Here is a 16,398-nt window from a genome sequence, read left to right on the forward strand (position 1 = left end):
ACTGATGAGAAAGGAAAGCTGCAAACTGCGGAAGCAGCTAGTGACCTGGCTTGGTTCGTCTTACCCCTCAGGTCTCAGGATGCAGCAAGAGAGGTTAATTTTGCCTGGTTTGGAGCCACCCTTGCTGGCCAAAAGGAAACTAAAATTGGCTCAGTTAATACTTACAAGGGGAACAAGAGAAAATCTGCATTTCTTCTAGAACTTTATAGTAAGGACTCAAGGTTTTTTTCTGTTTTGCTTGGGTTTTTTTTAAATTTTATAATCCTTTCTTTAGTGTTTTCTCAGTATCCATGATTTCATAATCAGCCTCTTGTCACTGTTGTGTTTGCATGGTCATAGTAGCGATCTTTTTTCAATTCTGAAATTTGTCTGGGCCTGGTAACTAGTAGAGTGTTGGTATTTCCATGTAGAATTACCTACTAAGTGTGTTAGCTAAATGGAGACTTAAACACAATTAGAAAACCATTGGGCTGTTTCCCCATTAAATATACATGTCTGTGAGCCAAGCAAAGCATTTGTGTCATCTTCTGGGATAAGTATTCCTCTGGATTCCTGTCTCAAACCGTGTATTAAAATTTTACCACTTGTCTTGGGTGTGAATTTTCGACAGTTGAAAGACAGTTATCTGGCATCTACAAAATAAACGGGGAGCATACTTGGAGCAGGAAACTCATTTTGATATAAGTAAGTTGTTTGGGGTTTTTTTTTTCCTACTGTTTGTCATTCGGAGAGAGAAGTGTCTTTAAGTTGAAGGACATCATACAGAGACACTGCGTTCGCCTATGTGGTCCCAACTTGACCGAAGAAAAGGAGGATTTCTCGGGACTGTCCTACCACACTCTTCAGAGAGAAAAGCCTTCCACAATTTTAAAATTTGACTTCTTAGGACTATCACTGCATCCTTCTCAGAAGATATTGCAGTAGATTTAAAACATCACCTTTTTTCTGTCGGTGGGTTTCAGATCAACAGGTTAACAAATTAAGGTGGCATTTTTCCCTTGACTTTCTTACATATATGTCTAAGTCATAGTCAGCAGATTAAAATAATTTAAATCATTTCCTGCTTAATGGGAAAGGAATAAAGAGGGAAAAGTTAGCTGCTGCTGTCGAGGTCCATTTGAGACAAGAACAGCCAGAAGGACAAAGCGAGCCTGGAGTCCATTGTCAGTAATGAGGCGCCAAGAAACCGGCGTTACCACCTGCACTTCTGCATTTCCAGGTGCCTTGACCATCCCCTCCTCCTTCAGAAACTGTGTGAGGCAAGTGGTATGGAGGAAGTTTCTGAAGAAGTAGACAGTTTTGCATTCCAAGACCGCCAGTCTGACATCTTCCACAAGATCTTACACTCAAATAACAAAGTCAGGTTTGTTTATATGTATTTCTCATCAGTCTTTGTAGTTGGAACAAAGACTTCAAAGACTGGCTATGTTTGTATGGTCAATGCAGAATGTGACTTCATTACTTAGGATCTGCACCTTCCCCATAAACCTCAAGCGTTTTTCTCCTGCTTTGGGCAGGATGCTGCTTTAAAAAGTCCCTGAAATGTGCTTGGCAGTGTGAGATTTGGCAGGAACATTAACTGCTTTGAATAAATCAGATAATCTGAGCCAGATATTCTAGATCAACTGCATGACTGAAACTGGGGTTTATTACTGATTGAATGCAAGCCTTTTTATTTGTGTCTACTAAAAAGCACCATAAAAGGTAGCAGTAATGTTGCTAAGGAACTCTTTACCTGCCAGATGTATCTGTATGATGCATCGGGTGACCATGGGAACCAATTCGGTGGCAATTATTTAAAGAAAACCTTGCAGTGAAATGATTATTGCGTGTATACTAAATATTTCTGCAGTTGCATTTGAAAAGCTTGTTTCTCAGAAAAGATATAATAACTAGACATCCATTTAGAGAGAAGGGTCAGCATAGGTCCTACATAAAAATACATTACTAGAGCCAAGTTTTTTGATGTATATTTTACAAATCATGTTTTGAAAATAAATAGGAAATCTGTATTGGGTTATCAACGTTGTGCAAATTTAAAATGGTTTGGTATGTATTCCTAGGGGACTCCGACTTTCGCCTGATTTCATTTTTCTTAAAAAATTAATTACAGGTTGCTGTATTCCCCCCAGAGAACTTATTAACTATGTCTCTCTCTCCAAAGAGTGCTTGGTTCTCATGAGATGAAGTGCCATGGGCTAAAAGCTGCTGATTCCATTTCTGATTCATAAAGAAATTTTTTAAACTTATTTTTATCCTTACTGACAGTTTTCATGAGTGATAACTAATAGCACTATGTTAGGATCAAGGCTGTTACGATATTGTCTTATAAAGGAAGCATACGGTGCACAACTGATTCTTCAGGGGTTGAATTTTACTTGAAAGGTGATGTACAAAGATTATTTTCAAGCATATATGTCCAATTCGAAGAAAAATTTTCAAATTTGCTATAAACATTGAAACTGTAGGAAAACCTCCTATTGCTTGGAACAATTTTTATGGAATATATTTACTTACAAGTTGCCCTCAGGATGCTACCAAAATACACGTCCTAGTGGCATTCTACCATAAATCCGTTATGGTACCATTGCTATTTTAACCCAGTAATGAATTATATAGGAAATCTGAGATAATAACTGGTGTAAGATTGCATTATAATTTGTTTATTTTTCCAGTTATGGCCCAGCTGACAACTGTCATCTATATCTGTGTAATTAAGAAAGAATCATTATAAAGAATTTGTAAGGGCAGGTAGAGTTTGTTTGGATAATTGAGACATTTCAGTGTCAATAAAGAGGGGTGAGAATGATTGTGTTTCAGATGAGAAAATATAGAAAACTGAAGTTCTGTATGGTTCTGGATGAATACTTGTATGGATCTGCTTTTAAAACGGTAGAGATTATTTCATCCTTAAATGGTTGTAATTGGGTTTGCCTGATTTTTTTTGCTTTTAATCACTTCAGGTTGCATGGCTCGGTCTCGCTGTCTCTCTGCGGCGCTCAGACCAAGAATGATGTCATACCGATGCCAAGTGAATCAGGGTCTTTCAGAAAGAGGCTTCAAGTTTTGTGTTCATTTACAGACATTGCGACTCATGCTGAGGCTTTACTTGCAAGCACGTACAACAATAAGGATATTTTCAACACCTGTAACAACTCAGATTAGTTAGATGTATTCTTTTGTAAAACTGGAGTATATTTATGCACATGATCCACAGTGGGGCTGGAAAACGTGTCCAAGTATAGAAAACAGGCTGTTTCTGTACTTGTACTGGTACACGTGAAGGTATTTTAGTGTTGCAGGGAAGAGAATCTGTGCAATTACAGTGGAAGGATAATTAGGTAAAGTTTTTCAGAAGGTACTGTTCGAATGCCATGGCTCATAAATTTAAATAAATGGCTTTAATTTGCACTGTAAAAGCAAATTAGAAGTTGGCAATATATTTAGCTTTCCTTTTTTTTATTTTTCCTGTGGTCTGGTGACTTGCGGGGTCAGTCCCGTTTTTAGTTCCAAGTGGTCAAGAGGACCAGATGCTTCTCTCCCAGTTAGATTCAATATGCTCACTTTGAAATAGTGGAGAAGAGAAGTCAGGTTCTTTCTTACTCTGGGAAATTAACTTTTTTCAGTGCTAGAAGTCCCCCTTTGAAACAGGATTACAATACACTGCTGGAACTAAGTTACTTGAAAGTCTCTAAGCTTACCTGCTTGCACCATCATTATGTCTACTGGGAGCTCATGTTATCTGAGCTAGTGTTCAGCACTTCTTTGTGCTAATGGGAGGGTCTGGGTTTAATTTACTTAACGCAGTGTGTGTCTCTCTAGCATACTTTAAAAGAGCATATATTATATCTTTTTTCTGTAGACAGAGACTCATTCCTCTTCAAGAAGAGTCCTGCATGATTGTTTCTTTGCAAGGCAGAAATGAAAAGTGATTCTTGTAAACAGTGTAGCGACAAATTTGATTGTCTAAAGGTATTGCTTAATTAAAACTTCCGTTTGTCTTTCAGACACCCCGAACATGTGAAAACTTTATCAAATTGTGCAAGAAGAACTACTATGATGGAACAATTTTTCACAGATCAATTCGTAATTTTGTGGTGAGTATTGAATAAATCCCGTGTAATGCACAATATGGGATGTCCTCAAAATACTTATTTACCTTAATTCGGTTGTAGTTTCTTCCACCCATGACAACTTGCAATAGGTGTATATTAAATATACCACCAGAACAAGGATTGTCCTAACTTACTAAATTTGTACTTACTAGTCTTACTAACAACTCCGTCTGACTCATACTGTCACTTGGAGCATCATTGCGTTTAGTAGTGCTTTTGCTGGCGTTCCAGACAAAGCCTTTGAGAGTCATTGCCTTGGCAAGGCTCTTGTTATCTTCCCCAAGCTGTGGGTGGGTGGTTAATGAACAGAAGCGGGGGGACAGAGGGAGAGGGAGAGGGAGAGAGAGGAATGCTAATTTGGATAAGTAATACTGTGGCCTGTTGAAATCCCATTCATATGAAACTTTAGAAAGCAGCTGAATTTCTGTTTCAGGCTGTGGTAGTTGGATACTGTCAGATCATCCTTTCCCGAGTGTGCTGCAGGTCTGTCTAGGTGCCCAGGCTTTCTTTGTGAAGGAGTTAAAGAGCACCTAGTGAACCAGAAAGTTGACTTTGGTAGTCAAAGGTCTCTATTTACATAGGTGGAGTCCGGGCAGCTTCGGGTATCGTAGCTGTCCTCTTAACTTCCTTTCAGAAGAATTAACAACCTGATCCTGAAGACAGTGCCCGTCTTTCAGGGGACATCACTGAATGTTACATTCCATCCTGTCATCCTAAAAAAAGCTTTTTTTTCTTTTGACAGCACTGTATATCTCGTTCGTAGTTAAACTCAAAATTGTGCTTGTGTGCTATTACTGTGAAGCTAGTTATGGCACGCTCCCTCTACTGGCATTAGAATGCAGAACATAATTTCTATAGATCCCGCATATATATACAGTGATTAATTATGCTGCTGAAAGATTGGTTTCACATGGGGATTTGTTCTCCTGCAGATAATGAGGGGGCTACTGGGAAATATAGATTCAGATACAGAAAATATTCCATATTCCCTCATTTCTTGCCTTCCCATCATGTGGAGGATTGGTAGCAAAATGTAAAGCCTTTTCATTTCCAAAAGCAATGCATCATCAGTTAAAAAGCAGGCTGTGACCCAGCACATACTAGAAAGGATGATCTGGTTAACCCATTTGAGACTGTTTATTTTCCCTATTTACCCACGAGAGACCTATTATTTTTATAAAACTGTCAATCTGCTCTTGGGTAAGTAATGTAGGAGATGACAGCCAGCTGATAAAAGAAGCTCCAGATAAATACTAACGGTTTCCTTGTTGCTAACTTATCAACGTGATACAATATAGAAGGAAGAAAATTGAGCAGAATTGGCTTTTATGGCTTGTATTTAATGTCTTTCACACCGATATGTATGTAACCTATTGATTTTATTTAAATTCTGCAGATCCAAGGAGGTGATCCAACTGGAACAGGAACAGGTAAGGTTGAGTTTGAATCAAGTAAACTCTTTTCACTTCCTGCGCTGTGTTGCTACATTAATTTCCAGACACCTTGTAGATTAAAGATCTCTAAATGATGATATGTGGTAGATTGTGAGTATTTCTACTTTAAAGGAGAGGTTTTATCGCTATATTTTTATGACCATTTTAACTATGCTCAAAATTTCATCTGATATATTCTCAGTCTAAAACTTGGGCACTCTTCCATGTAGAATTCTTGTTGGGTCTTTGCTTCCGTTTTCTTCCGGAAAATAAATAAATAAAAATTATAATGATTTTACAGCTGGCCTTCCAGGGCAAAGAACAAAGGAAGAAACACATTCATGCAAAGTTGCTTTCAAATTCAGCGTTAATGAAAAACTTGAGACCTGCCTCAGAATTGGTGAATGGCCAGATACCATCTGTTCTCCCAGCTAGTTGCCTCGTAAAGCCCAAGCTGCTCTTTTTCTAACTTTTAAGGATCACTGTTAATAAATTCTTCTGCCTGTTCTTTCTCCCTTAGTTGGAGATCTGCATAATAGTGGTATCGGAAACGGTCAGGACACATAGCAGCTGAAGGCTCCTTGGAGCACTGCCCACCACAGTAGAGATTTCATGTAATATCTCTAGTTGCTGCTGTAAATTTGCACATTTTCCACTTGCACCTTTTATCTACCCACTTGCAGATGTCACCAGCCCCCACAGCTCCTCCTCATCTGGTCCTGTGGAGTTCTGTGCATTTTTATTCTAGTTCGTACATGTGTCGCTCGTATTCTTCTGTGTGTGCTCACAGGTCATCCAAAAAAAGATGTCTTTGAAGTTGTTCAATACTTTAGCTCTGTTTGCTTTGTAAATAATGTTAGTGTGAGTTGCCCGACAGCTTTTCTTCTGCTGCATGTGATAGTCAACAGTTGCATACTCTAAGATTTGAGACTAGTTAAAGGTTCTGTGTTTTGATGGCAAAAGCCCATTAACAAGATTTGTTACCATATATGCTTGGACTGTCAAAAGAAATGTGATTTGATTTTGTTATAAGGAAAGTTTCTGTTGAAATCCCAAAAGACATCATTAGGAACATCTTTTAAAATGAGAAATTAAAGAGGTGTCAGGAGACAGGAGAAATTTAATGGGTTGACTCAGACACCTTTCGCCCTTGTAGGGTGGAGTTCAGATCCTGCTGTGGAATGAAAATTAACTTGCTGGTGTCGTTCTTGCCTCTGTGCAAATGGTAGAAGTATTGTGAGACAGCACAATTAACAGTTGGCAGAGGACTGGCAGTGCAGCTGCATTGAAGGTCAAGACTCAGCTCTACTGGCAAAGCAAGTAGGAAGTAAAATGCAAATAAGCCCATAGGAGGAAAAAACTCCTATGTACTCTTTTATTTCAGAAAGGAGTCTAATGACCTCTAGTCTTTTCCATCTTGTTTTTCTCCTTGTCATTCTTAATTAAAAATGAATATATTGCAGGCGAGATGTCTTGCAAACATCTGTCAAGACTATTTAAGTTCTAATAAAATGGACAGTGTACACTCAGATATGAGTGTTGCAGATTTTTAGAGACTGTTTGCAATTAGCTGCATCGCTTGGACTCTGCAATATCTTCTTTGCAACTGAATGGATTTTATTTTTTGAATACAGCTGCATTTTAGATAGCCTTACTTAATCACTTATTGAATATGATAATATCACAAGAAAATGCTGTAAATGGACAGCCTGGTGGGCTACTAGATTTCTCTTGAACTGTCACGCCTGTGTGTTTAATGCTTACTTAAATGAAGCCGCTTAGACAGTGCCCAGAGTGCAAGTAGTCGATTTGTTCCTGACTGCCTGATAGATCCTGGGCACTTGAACGTGAGGCAGAAATTTCACTTGCCTATCTCGAGCCACATGCTATCAGAAGGTGGCCAGACCTAAGGTGCCTGTCTGGCTTTATATTCTCTCTGCAGCAGGATGGCCGGAGGAAGGTACAGCTCAGCAGCCGTGTAAGAACATGGGGAACGTAGTGACGTTCTCCCAGGCTCCCGTGTCGTAAATATTTTGGTCCATTGGTTTGCGCATTGTTAATGTGATCACAAGCATTCGTGTTAGGAAGGTGATCGCAAGCATTCATGTTAGGAAAGCTTTGGGGTAAAGCACTGGGATTCAGTACTTTGTACCTTTTTTACCTGGGTCGTATATGTTATTTGCAGTATAAATTCCCTTTTTTATTTCTTCTGGCAGCTGGAAGGAATTTCAGTATGTCTTCAACTCACTGCTTCTCAGGAAAAGAATAAAAACCTGAATCTTTGAAAGCTAAAAACTCCGTAAGATTGAATGGTCTCTAGAAGTTTACTGGGGGAGTACATAACTTGACTTCCGTAGTATCGGAGAAGCATATTAGAGTAGAACAGGGCTTTCTTCCTAGATATTTCAACTGGCAATAGGGAAGACTATTTGGAGGTTACCTTTTAAACATCAATATTTTAAACTGCCAGAATTGTTTCTGTTACAGCCTTTTGTAAGAAGACTTCAGGAAAAAAGAACATCCTTTGTTTCCTCTTCCACATAGAACATTCGGCTTTAACTGAAATTTTCTGGCCAAGAGGTTTGGGATGGTTTTTTGTTTCTTTGTTTTTAAAAAAAAAAAAAAGCACGTTTTCCAAACTCATATGTGGAAGGTGCATTAAGCCTTGTATATATATTTTGTTTTGTTATATTTACTTGATTATTCCTGTTCATCAGCTCAGGAACTAGAACAGACTTGTTCAAAAATCTTCCCACCATTTGGTTTCTGTCATCTGACATTCATCCCATGTTCAGCAACAGGTGTCCGGTTTATGGTTGCAACACCCAAATGCTTAGATGATCACCCACTCCATTGCTAACTAAGCCCAGGACTGTTCGGCTTCTGGGTGGATTTGGGCACGTTCAGTACAGCATGGCGTAAGGTTACATGTACGCAGGCTGCAACTGTGCTCTCGGCTCACCTAGACAAGTGTGCTCGTGTTTTGGAAACATCTCACAGATGTAAGACGCCAAGCTGGTTGTCGCTGCCTGTCCACTTCCACGGCTACTCCAGCTGAACAGTCCTGTCTGTAAGCAGCACTGATCCTTACTTCTGTTTTGTTTGTTATTCAGCACCCCAGTGTGTCCTTTTGAGCCTCTTGTTAGGCTGTCAGAAAAGTAACTGTGACCCAGCAGACACGTGAAGGACAACTGGTTCCTGGTACTCAGCAGTTAACCTTGGGATGGAGGAGGGTGGAAATTAGCAGCATGGCATCTAGAAGTTGAGATGCCACACTGGGAAAAGAGTGGGGAATAGAGTTTTACCTTAGCTTAGCTGGCAGACCTGCATTGCCAAAGCAGTTAGATGTACAGTCCTGTAAGGCTGACACTGATTTAGAGGACCAAACTAATTTTCTACAGCCTTCAACGTAATGTTTCATAAGACTACTGGGAGAAATTTTATTGTGCTGCAGCAGCTTATTTCTTTTCTAACAAAATAACCACCCATAGAGGCAGTATTCAGAGCAATAAGCTGAGTCATGGTCATTCTTTGTAATGATTAATTATTTGAAAATGAATTTTAGATTTGTGATGTATTTCTTTTCCTGCTGTTCATAACAACTAAGAGGTTGCACATTGTGAGTAATTCTGTCTAACTCATGTTAGTGCAAGTGGAGCAGCTGCTCCGTATTTTCAGTGTTCCAAATAATAGAAGAAAATTTGCATGTCGGAAAAATAGGTTTAATATCCTAAGCCCTTTGTATGAAAAAGGGAAAACTATATGCAAAGCATTACACTTTCAAAGCAGCACAGGCATTTTTCAGCTACTCTTACTTGCAACATGTTGGAAGGTCTTATGAACCAGTTTGTGTGTGCCTCTGTCCATTTATGAATCCCGGAGGGCACAAAGGAGGCATATAATAGCTGTAAAAGCCCAAGATAAAATACCACCGGTAGGTGGGAATTGCATTTTGGCTGGCAACGAGCAGAGCGAAGGACTTTGCCCACTCCTCCTCGGAGCTGTCAATAGCGAAGGGACTGTGGACAAACTTGGTCCGTTCCGCAGTGCGATTGCCTAACAAGGCGAGTTCCTAAAACGTAGCAGGTTTTAGAGCCCCTTTTCTTGCATGACTGAAGCTCAGCAAAAGGACAAGAGCAAGACCTTTTTATCTAGCAATATACTCCTTTTAGATTGCAGCCCCTCTGAAAATCCAGCCTTTGGTATGTGGGGTTAAAAGTACCGTGTCCTCCTATCTGCAGGGAGAGAGAGGCACTACTGCCTGGGCTCAGGCTTTCCTATTTGCAACATGATTCAAGAATCTCACTTGGAAGGCTCTGTAGAAGTGTCAGATGTTATTATGTACCTCGTTGTTCCAAATGACAAGAAGAAAATTACAGAAAGTAAGCCATCATTTTTGTGAATCAGAGCCCTCCCACTTCCTTACCACCGCTTAGCAATTTTTGTGCCAGAAAAAGGAAGGATTTATTTAAAATCACAGCTGTCATGAATGATGATTCCTAGCCCACACCTGGCTTTTGGAATGCTACATTTCTGAAGCTTTAGGTGCCTCTCTCAGCTCTTTGCAAGAAAGTTGTACAACTTATGTAATTTTACCCCCAAAAATTACTTTCGGAAAAAATGCCTTTAGAAGGAAGAAAGACTGCCGAAGAGTAAGCTGCTTTAGTTCGAAAGACAATCTGAAAATGTGGCTTTTTTCTGTATAGTTGCTAATGTGTGATTGTTTCAGACGTCAGTTTAGGTCTCTTCACCTTTTCACTATCAGCACAAGACACAGATACGAGACTGAATAACTAATTGCGCTTCAGTTACGAGCTAAATATGTCTTGCCACTGTGGATAGCCATGGAAATGATGAATACAGTCTAATTTTTTTTTATGAGCTGTGTGGTCTGTTTGGTTTCATCTCTGCGTGAGAATTAGGTAAACACCTCTTTAATTTCAGAGAATTTTTCTCTTTTATTAAACGCGGGGAAGTGGCTCCCAGCTGCCTTCAGCTTTCAATCTTGCGTATCTGGGTAGGCACGTGATTTTTGTTTTACAGAATTGTGCAAAAAATCTTCCTGGCTCCTGAAGGCTTTGACGCTGTGCAGGTTAAATGCTGTTAGAAGGCCAGTGTATTTCCGTGGCTGATCCCAAGCACATTTCCAGCTTTGTGCAAGCAGGGGACCCCACGTGCAGGGCTACAAGTGCTGCTCCATTTCGCGCTCCCAGCACCAACCCAGCCAGTGGCAGTACCTGCCTGGGGCCGTGGCTGCTGCCATGGGAACTCCTTGGATTTTAACACAGAAGCCCCCAGAATTTTTTTCCGGCACTTTTTCGAATAGGATCTCAGAAATGTTTGCAAGTCCAGTAGGCACACTACTCCACTTTGACCGAAGATAATCTTACCGGAGAGTAAGCTGAGACAAAGGTGAAGTGACAGGCAGCGCTGCCCGCCGTCAACCTAACACCCAGAGTCAATTCTTGTTTTCCGTGGGCTTTGTTTGTAGGCTGGTACGTCAGCGTTGGGGTGAGGTTTTTGCATCATCGTGACTCCATATATAGTCAGCAGTGATCTGTGTGCTCTCAGAGGAAGACTGGGGGAATATAAGGAGTCTCTTCTCTTTTTGGCGCGTACCGGGAGTGTAACAGGAGGGCTAGAGCTAGACCGTGCGACGGTCCCACCTCCTCTGTCTGTCTGCATCCATTCTGCTTTCGGAAAATGAGGAAGATGGCACAGCCACACCTCCCAACCATGCAGAGAATAAACACAGTAAAATCTGCCAGATACTTCTGAATGCCTCATAACTATTAGTAAGAGGTCTGGAGCCTGTGGCTTGTTTTCCCAAGTTTACATTGAGCTTTACCATAGAGTAAAAATGTAAGATTCCGAAATGCCTGTTCCAGACCCCTCTGGCTGGGCATTAGGCACTGTGCTCCCATGGCAGTAGACTAATGAGGGATCTGTACTTCAGAGAGAAAGTGATTCTGGATTTCAGTAATTAAAAAAGTATATACATTTAACGCACCATCTTCTGGCTTGCTGTGTCTGGTCCTGCTTCAAGCAGATGCTTGAAGCCTGGAACAATTCCAGAGGTTAGCAGGAGTTTGACAAACAGCACATTCAGGCTATTTTTAATTTAAGGAGAATACTTTTGGGTTTTTCCTTTATTTACAAAAAAGTATTCTCTTCAAATTATTTTTTTTCCTTTTACAAAAACAACAAACAACCCCAAACCATTCCTGTACTGCTGTCTGACTGCCTTTGCAGCGTCTCCACTGCCCCTTGCCAGCCCGTGCTGCCAGGCCGCCGCAGACACTTCAGCTATGTCCTTTATAGGATGCCTGGCCTTTCGGGCGAATGCTGCACAGGCCATTCTCTGTTCTTGCTGCAGCTCCCGGGCAGACAGAATTAGCCTTGGAGACAGCTGCGTGGCAGACAGAGGGAGGCAGGGACTGGATCCCATGCTGTAACTATCTACTAAATATTAGCACTTATTTCCAGAGAACTGGAATGAACCAAAGTTAGCCTTCATACATATGAGATTAATTCTGACCTGCGGTGCATGATCTGAAATGAAATCATACAAAAATAAATATTCCAAAACCTAAAGATCATGGCTCATTGCTCCTGTTTGCAAGCTCTTGGGTCTGGTTGCTTGTTGTGCCAGAAAGAGAGAGTCTCTCTGTCATTCGCAATTTTTTCTCTTTCCTTTTGAATTATTTTTCTGACCAGCAAAGGCTTCAGGGTTGATTTCGCTCTCTTCCAGCAGCTTGACAACGCTGTAATTCCAGCGTCAGCTGGAAGCATGTGAAGGGTGTAACGGACTCGAGGTTTGGCCGCTTGCTGCTGTGTACCGTCTCGATGGGCTGTGTTCATGTTTGCATACCATCTGAAAATTTCAGACAGCAAACGCTCCTCTAGGTTAGGGCTCATAGCAAGTACATCTGCTTTACAAATAATCAGGAGTTCCTTCAAGAGATCCTTTGAGGCAAAATTATGTATTTCTCTGAGCGGAGTCCAAGTGAAGTTCGTTATTCGGGTGCAAAGAGCTCCGGCCGTGGAGTGCAGGGCCTGAAGCCATGGCACCGCAGCGGCGCAGTGGGGCGGGCAGGGAGCCCGTCCCCAGTGCTGTCCCGCCAGGCCGGATCGAAGCGGAGCGACGAAAACTGTGAAAGGCAAAGAGGGAAAGAGAAAAAGCGTGCAGAGCACAGTGCTGTTGATGGGCAGCGGGTCTGCGGGCGCTGCAGGTGCGTTTCTTGTTTCGGGCAGCACCGGCTGGCACAGAGCCTCGCTATATTCTGAGCGTAACTTGTTTCTTTCCTGACCTACAAGAACTTTGTTTTTCTGAACAAGGTAGGTAGCAGGCACTGCACAAGTAACCTCTCTTAGCAAATAGGAACACGCAAGGAGATTCATTAGCAAAGAAAATCACTGGCTTCTGGCAAGACATTTTCTAAGAGGTTGAACGCTTTGGATTTGGCTTGGATTCATCTCCAAGACAGTAGAGCTGGCCGCAGCGTACCATATCCCTTTCACCCGCTACTGGACGAGATTGGCATATGGGATCAAGCTGATGTGATTTAGCTGATTGTCGTGGTTTAACCCCAGCCGCTCGCTCGCTCCCCCCCGTGCAATGGGGGAGCGAATCAGAACAGTAAAAGTGAGAAAACTCGTGAGTTGCGATAAAGGCAGTTTAATAAGTAAAGCAAAAGCCGCGCACGCGAGCAAAGCAAACCAAGGAATTCATTCCCTCCTTCCCACCGGCAGGCAGGTGCTCAGCCATCCCCAGGAAAGCGGGGCTCCATCGTGCGTAACGGTGACTGGGGAAGGCAAACGCCATCGCTCCGAACATCACCCCCCCTTCCTCCTTCTTCCCCCAGCTTTAGGTGCTGAGCACGGCGCCATACGGTGTGGGACAGCCCTGTGGGCAGCTGGGGTCAGCTGTCCCAGCCACGTCCCCTCCCCGCTCCTGGTGCCCCCCCCCGCCTGCTCGCTGCTGGGGTGGGGGGAGAGGCAGAAGAGGCCTTGACTCTGTGTCGGCCCTGCTCAGCAATAGCTAAAACATCCCTGTGTTAGCAATGCTGTTTCCAGCACAAATCCAAACCATAGCCCCCCGCTAGCTACTGTGAGGAAAATTAACTCTTTCCCAGCCAAAACCAGTGCACTGATCTTAAAATATTTAATAGCCAAAGACTGCTGAAGTAATCACTCTTCCTTTACTCCTGATTATAGAAAACCCCTACAGGGTTTGTCCCCTTTTGCTGCCTCTTGTCAAATTGCAGAGCAGGCAACACTCAACTCTATTAATAGGTCTTTTGAACATGATTAATTGGGTTTTTAAGTGGGTTGGTTTCTTCCAAAATTTCTTGCTTACTTGGTTCCACTTGCACTTGCAGCTGTCCACGTGCGATGCTTTGGTTTTGTGGTATCGTCTCAAACTCTGTTCTCATTTGATGCACTCTTGTGATTTTCTGCATAAGGTTTTCAGTAGAAGCCTGTTTTCTTCCTCGGTTTTATTTGCTGCTTGCCTGTGCAGTCGTATCATCAAATCGCATTTCTGTATTACATGTGCAAATAGCTGTTGAGCACTGCAGATCCTTTACTGGCCTCCTGCTTCGCAAGTGATGCAGTTACTCTAGAGGATTCTTGAGCCAATTCTGCCGATGGACCGGTCTTGCTGCCTGTTTGGATGGTTTTGTTTGTTTTATTTTTAGTACTATCCTAAGGTGAAATATTTTTTCATGGTTTGTCAAACAAGTTCATGGATTTGACTGTAAAAGTATGACTCATCTCAGCCTTCGTTTTTCTTATTAAGAATGATCCTGGAGGAAAATGCAAATGAAAATGTCAGATCTGTCATAAATAATGTAAAAATGGCAGCCAGGAGGAGAGGTCTCCCAGACCCTCTCTCTATCCACAGACACAGAAGAGAAATCGGTTTTGGAGGGCAGGGTCTGTGGCTTGTGCAAAGTTTTATCATCCTTTTGACTTCATTGCATTTAAGCGTTTACATCATCCAGGTATCTAGTCCAAATACCTAATTTTTGCCTTTTGTTTTGGAGGAATATATATCGTCATTCTTCATTGTTTAGCCAGGAATTAAGCATTTGAGCTTATAGCTCCTATTCTTAGTTGATTCTATGAATGTATTTCATCTCCCTGATATTTTATTTCCAGAAGCAATGCTGTGCCCCGAGTGCAATTAAACTAGTAATTCTTTGGTCTGTGTTTTGTCAGGAAGCCACTTTTAAAGATTTAATGTCTCAAAAAAGAGAAATTATGGTGGACCAGCAGTAAAAAATTAAATCCTTGACAGTTCTTCAGCACACAGTCTGCAATGCTGTGGATAAACGGTCGGGTCTGTTGCAGTTGATAGTGTGGGGGCACCGAATTGTGTCGCCAGTTACAAACATCTGATTTCAAGGGCGTGCTCGAATACTAGCCTAGCGATGGGGATGAGGAAAGAATATATGATGCACGTAGTGATCAGAAGCGCCAGAAACCCTGAATTTAATATCGGTGCCTGTTATAAAATGTAGTGGGAAACTAATGAAAACAAACATTTCTTCTATTATCTTTTCTCTCTTAAGGAGGAGAATCTTACTGGGGAAAACCTTTCAAAGATGAATTTAAGCCCAATTTGTCCCACACGGGACGCGGTGTTCTTAGTATGGCCAATTCAGGACCCAACACAAACAAATCGCAGTTGTAAGTACTCACTTGCTTTTTGTGTTTTATTGTTTCCCTCTAGACATTGTGTCTTACTCTGTTAAGAAAACAAATGACATTTTATGAGCTGCTCTTTGAAGTTCAGTCAAGTGAAATATTCTGTCGAGTGCTGCGTATGAAATCAGGGTAGCTGTAGCTGCTGTTACCCAATCTAAGAGCAAAGCGAAGCATGGCAAGAAGACCTGTAGGTTTATTATATCATCATTAATTTGTCTTTTCTGTTTTTATGATTGGAAGTTTCTGTTCATTTTTGTCAGTGTCCCCCCGCTGTTCTCCCTGTGAGATCATTACACCTCTCCACTCCGTTTAAATTTAGCCCTGTATTGAACTTTTTGAAAGGGCTTAATGAAATGAAACATACAAGCTATGGAAATGTTGCTTCTTTTTACTTGCCTGATTTTAAATAAATGAGAACAGATCTGCACTGTTGAAATGTGTAGAACCCAGACGTGGCAGAGTGCAGAATCTGGCATTGAGAATGACTTGGTTTTCAAGGTACAAAAGCAGAATGAGGACTAAAATGAGGAAAAAATGAATGAAGAAGCAGGAAGAACAGCAACTGAAATTTAAAGATATTGAAGTTGTAATAACCTTCTTTATGTGTAACATTAACACGGGTGTTTGCCTGCAGTCTTTTGAAAATGTTCTGTGTCGCTTTGAGCCAACTATTTATTAGTTGCTCTCTAAGTACTGCAACAGAAAGAAGTTGTACTTTTATTGGGAGCCCCAGGAAAGAGCATGGAGGGTGTGTGTAGGTACAGTGCTGTGTGTTGGGACGGGGAGGGAGGGGGTTCTTGGTGTTGGTCTTCATGATGCTGAGTATTATTACGGCTTGTAAACTATGCAGTAGTGTGGTTAGCTTTAATTAAACGCAAGTGCTTGTCTTAGGGCCTTTAATAGGCTTACTCCCGTACTCAAGGCTAAGCACATGTTGGGTACTTTGCAGGATCGAGTTGCTGTAGAGCTTATTTTTGGATTTTAATGTTATTGCCAGCACTCAGGTGCTAAATTAGGGGAGAGTAGAGGCTCTTTTTTTGCCTTTTTTTTTTTTTTTTAAAAAAAAAAAGGGGGGGATTCTAGAAACAGAAGTTAGAGACATTTCAGGAGTGATGTGCCATATTGAGTCACATCATCTG

General features: G+C 41.5%; 1 protein-coding gene across 10 annotated transcripts in view; it reads left to right on the forward strand.

Moving 5' to 3' along the window:
• PPIL2 (peptidylprolyl isomerase like 2) overlaps positions 1 to 16,398 on the forward strand; it is a 75,100-nt gene that overhangs the window by 43,052 nt on the left and 15,650 nt on the right. For 4 of the 10 annotated variants that reach the window (XM_087754486.1, XM_087754485.1, XM_087754488.1 and 1 more), the window contains 4 exons: positions 1,220 to 1,358; positions 4,008 to 4,097; positions 5,512 to 5,545; positions 15,124 to 15,241. In XM_087754486.1, the coding sequence (XP_087610612.1) occupies positions 1,220 to 1,358; positions 4,008 to 4,097; positions 5,512 to 5,545; positions 15,124 to 15,241 (381 nt within the window). Of the gene's footprint in view, positions 1 to 71; positions 1,162 to 1,219; positions 1,364 to 2,963; positions 3,116 to 4,007; positions 4,098 to 5,511; positions 5,546 to 15,123; positions 15,242 to 16,398 lie in introns of those variants that run through there. The other 6 variants (XM_087754491.1, XM_087754489.1, XR_015704043.1 and 3 more) reach the window with 5 other exon arrangements.

This window comes from Nipponia nippon, unplaced genomic scaffold (assembly GCF_047370975.1).
Source record: "Nipponia nippon isolate SJK-2023a ecotype South Korea unplaced genomic scaffold, ASM4737097v1 scaffold_18, whole genome shotgun sequence".
NCBI lineage: Eukaryota > Metazoa > Chordata > Aves > Pelecaniformes > Threskiornithidae > Nipponia > Nipponia nippon.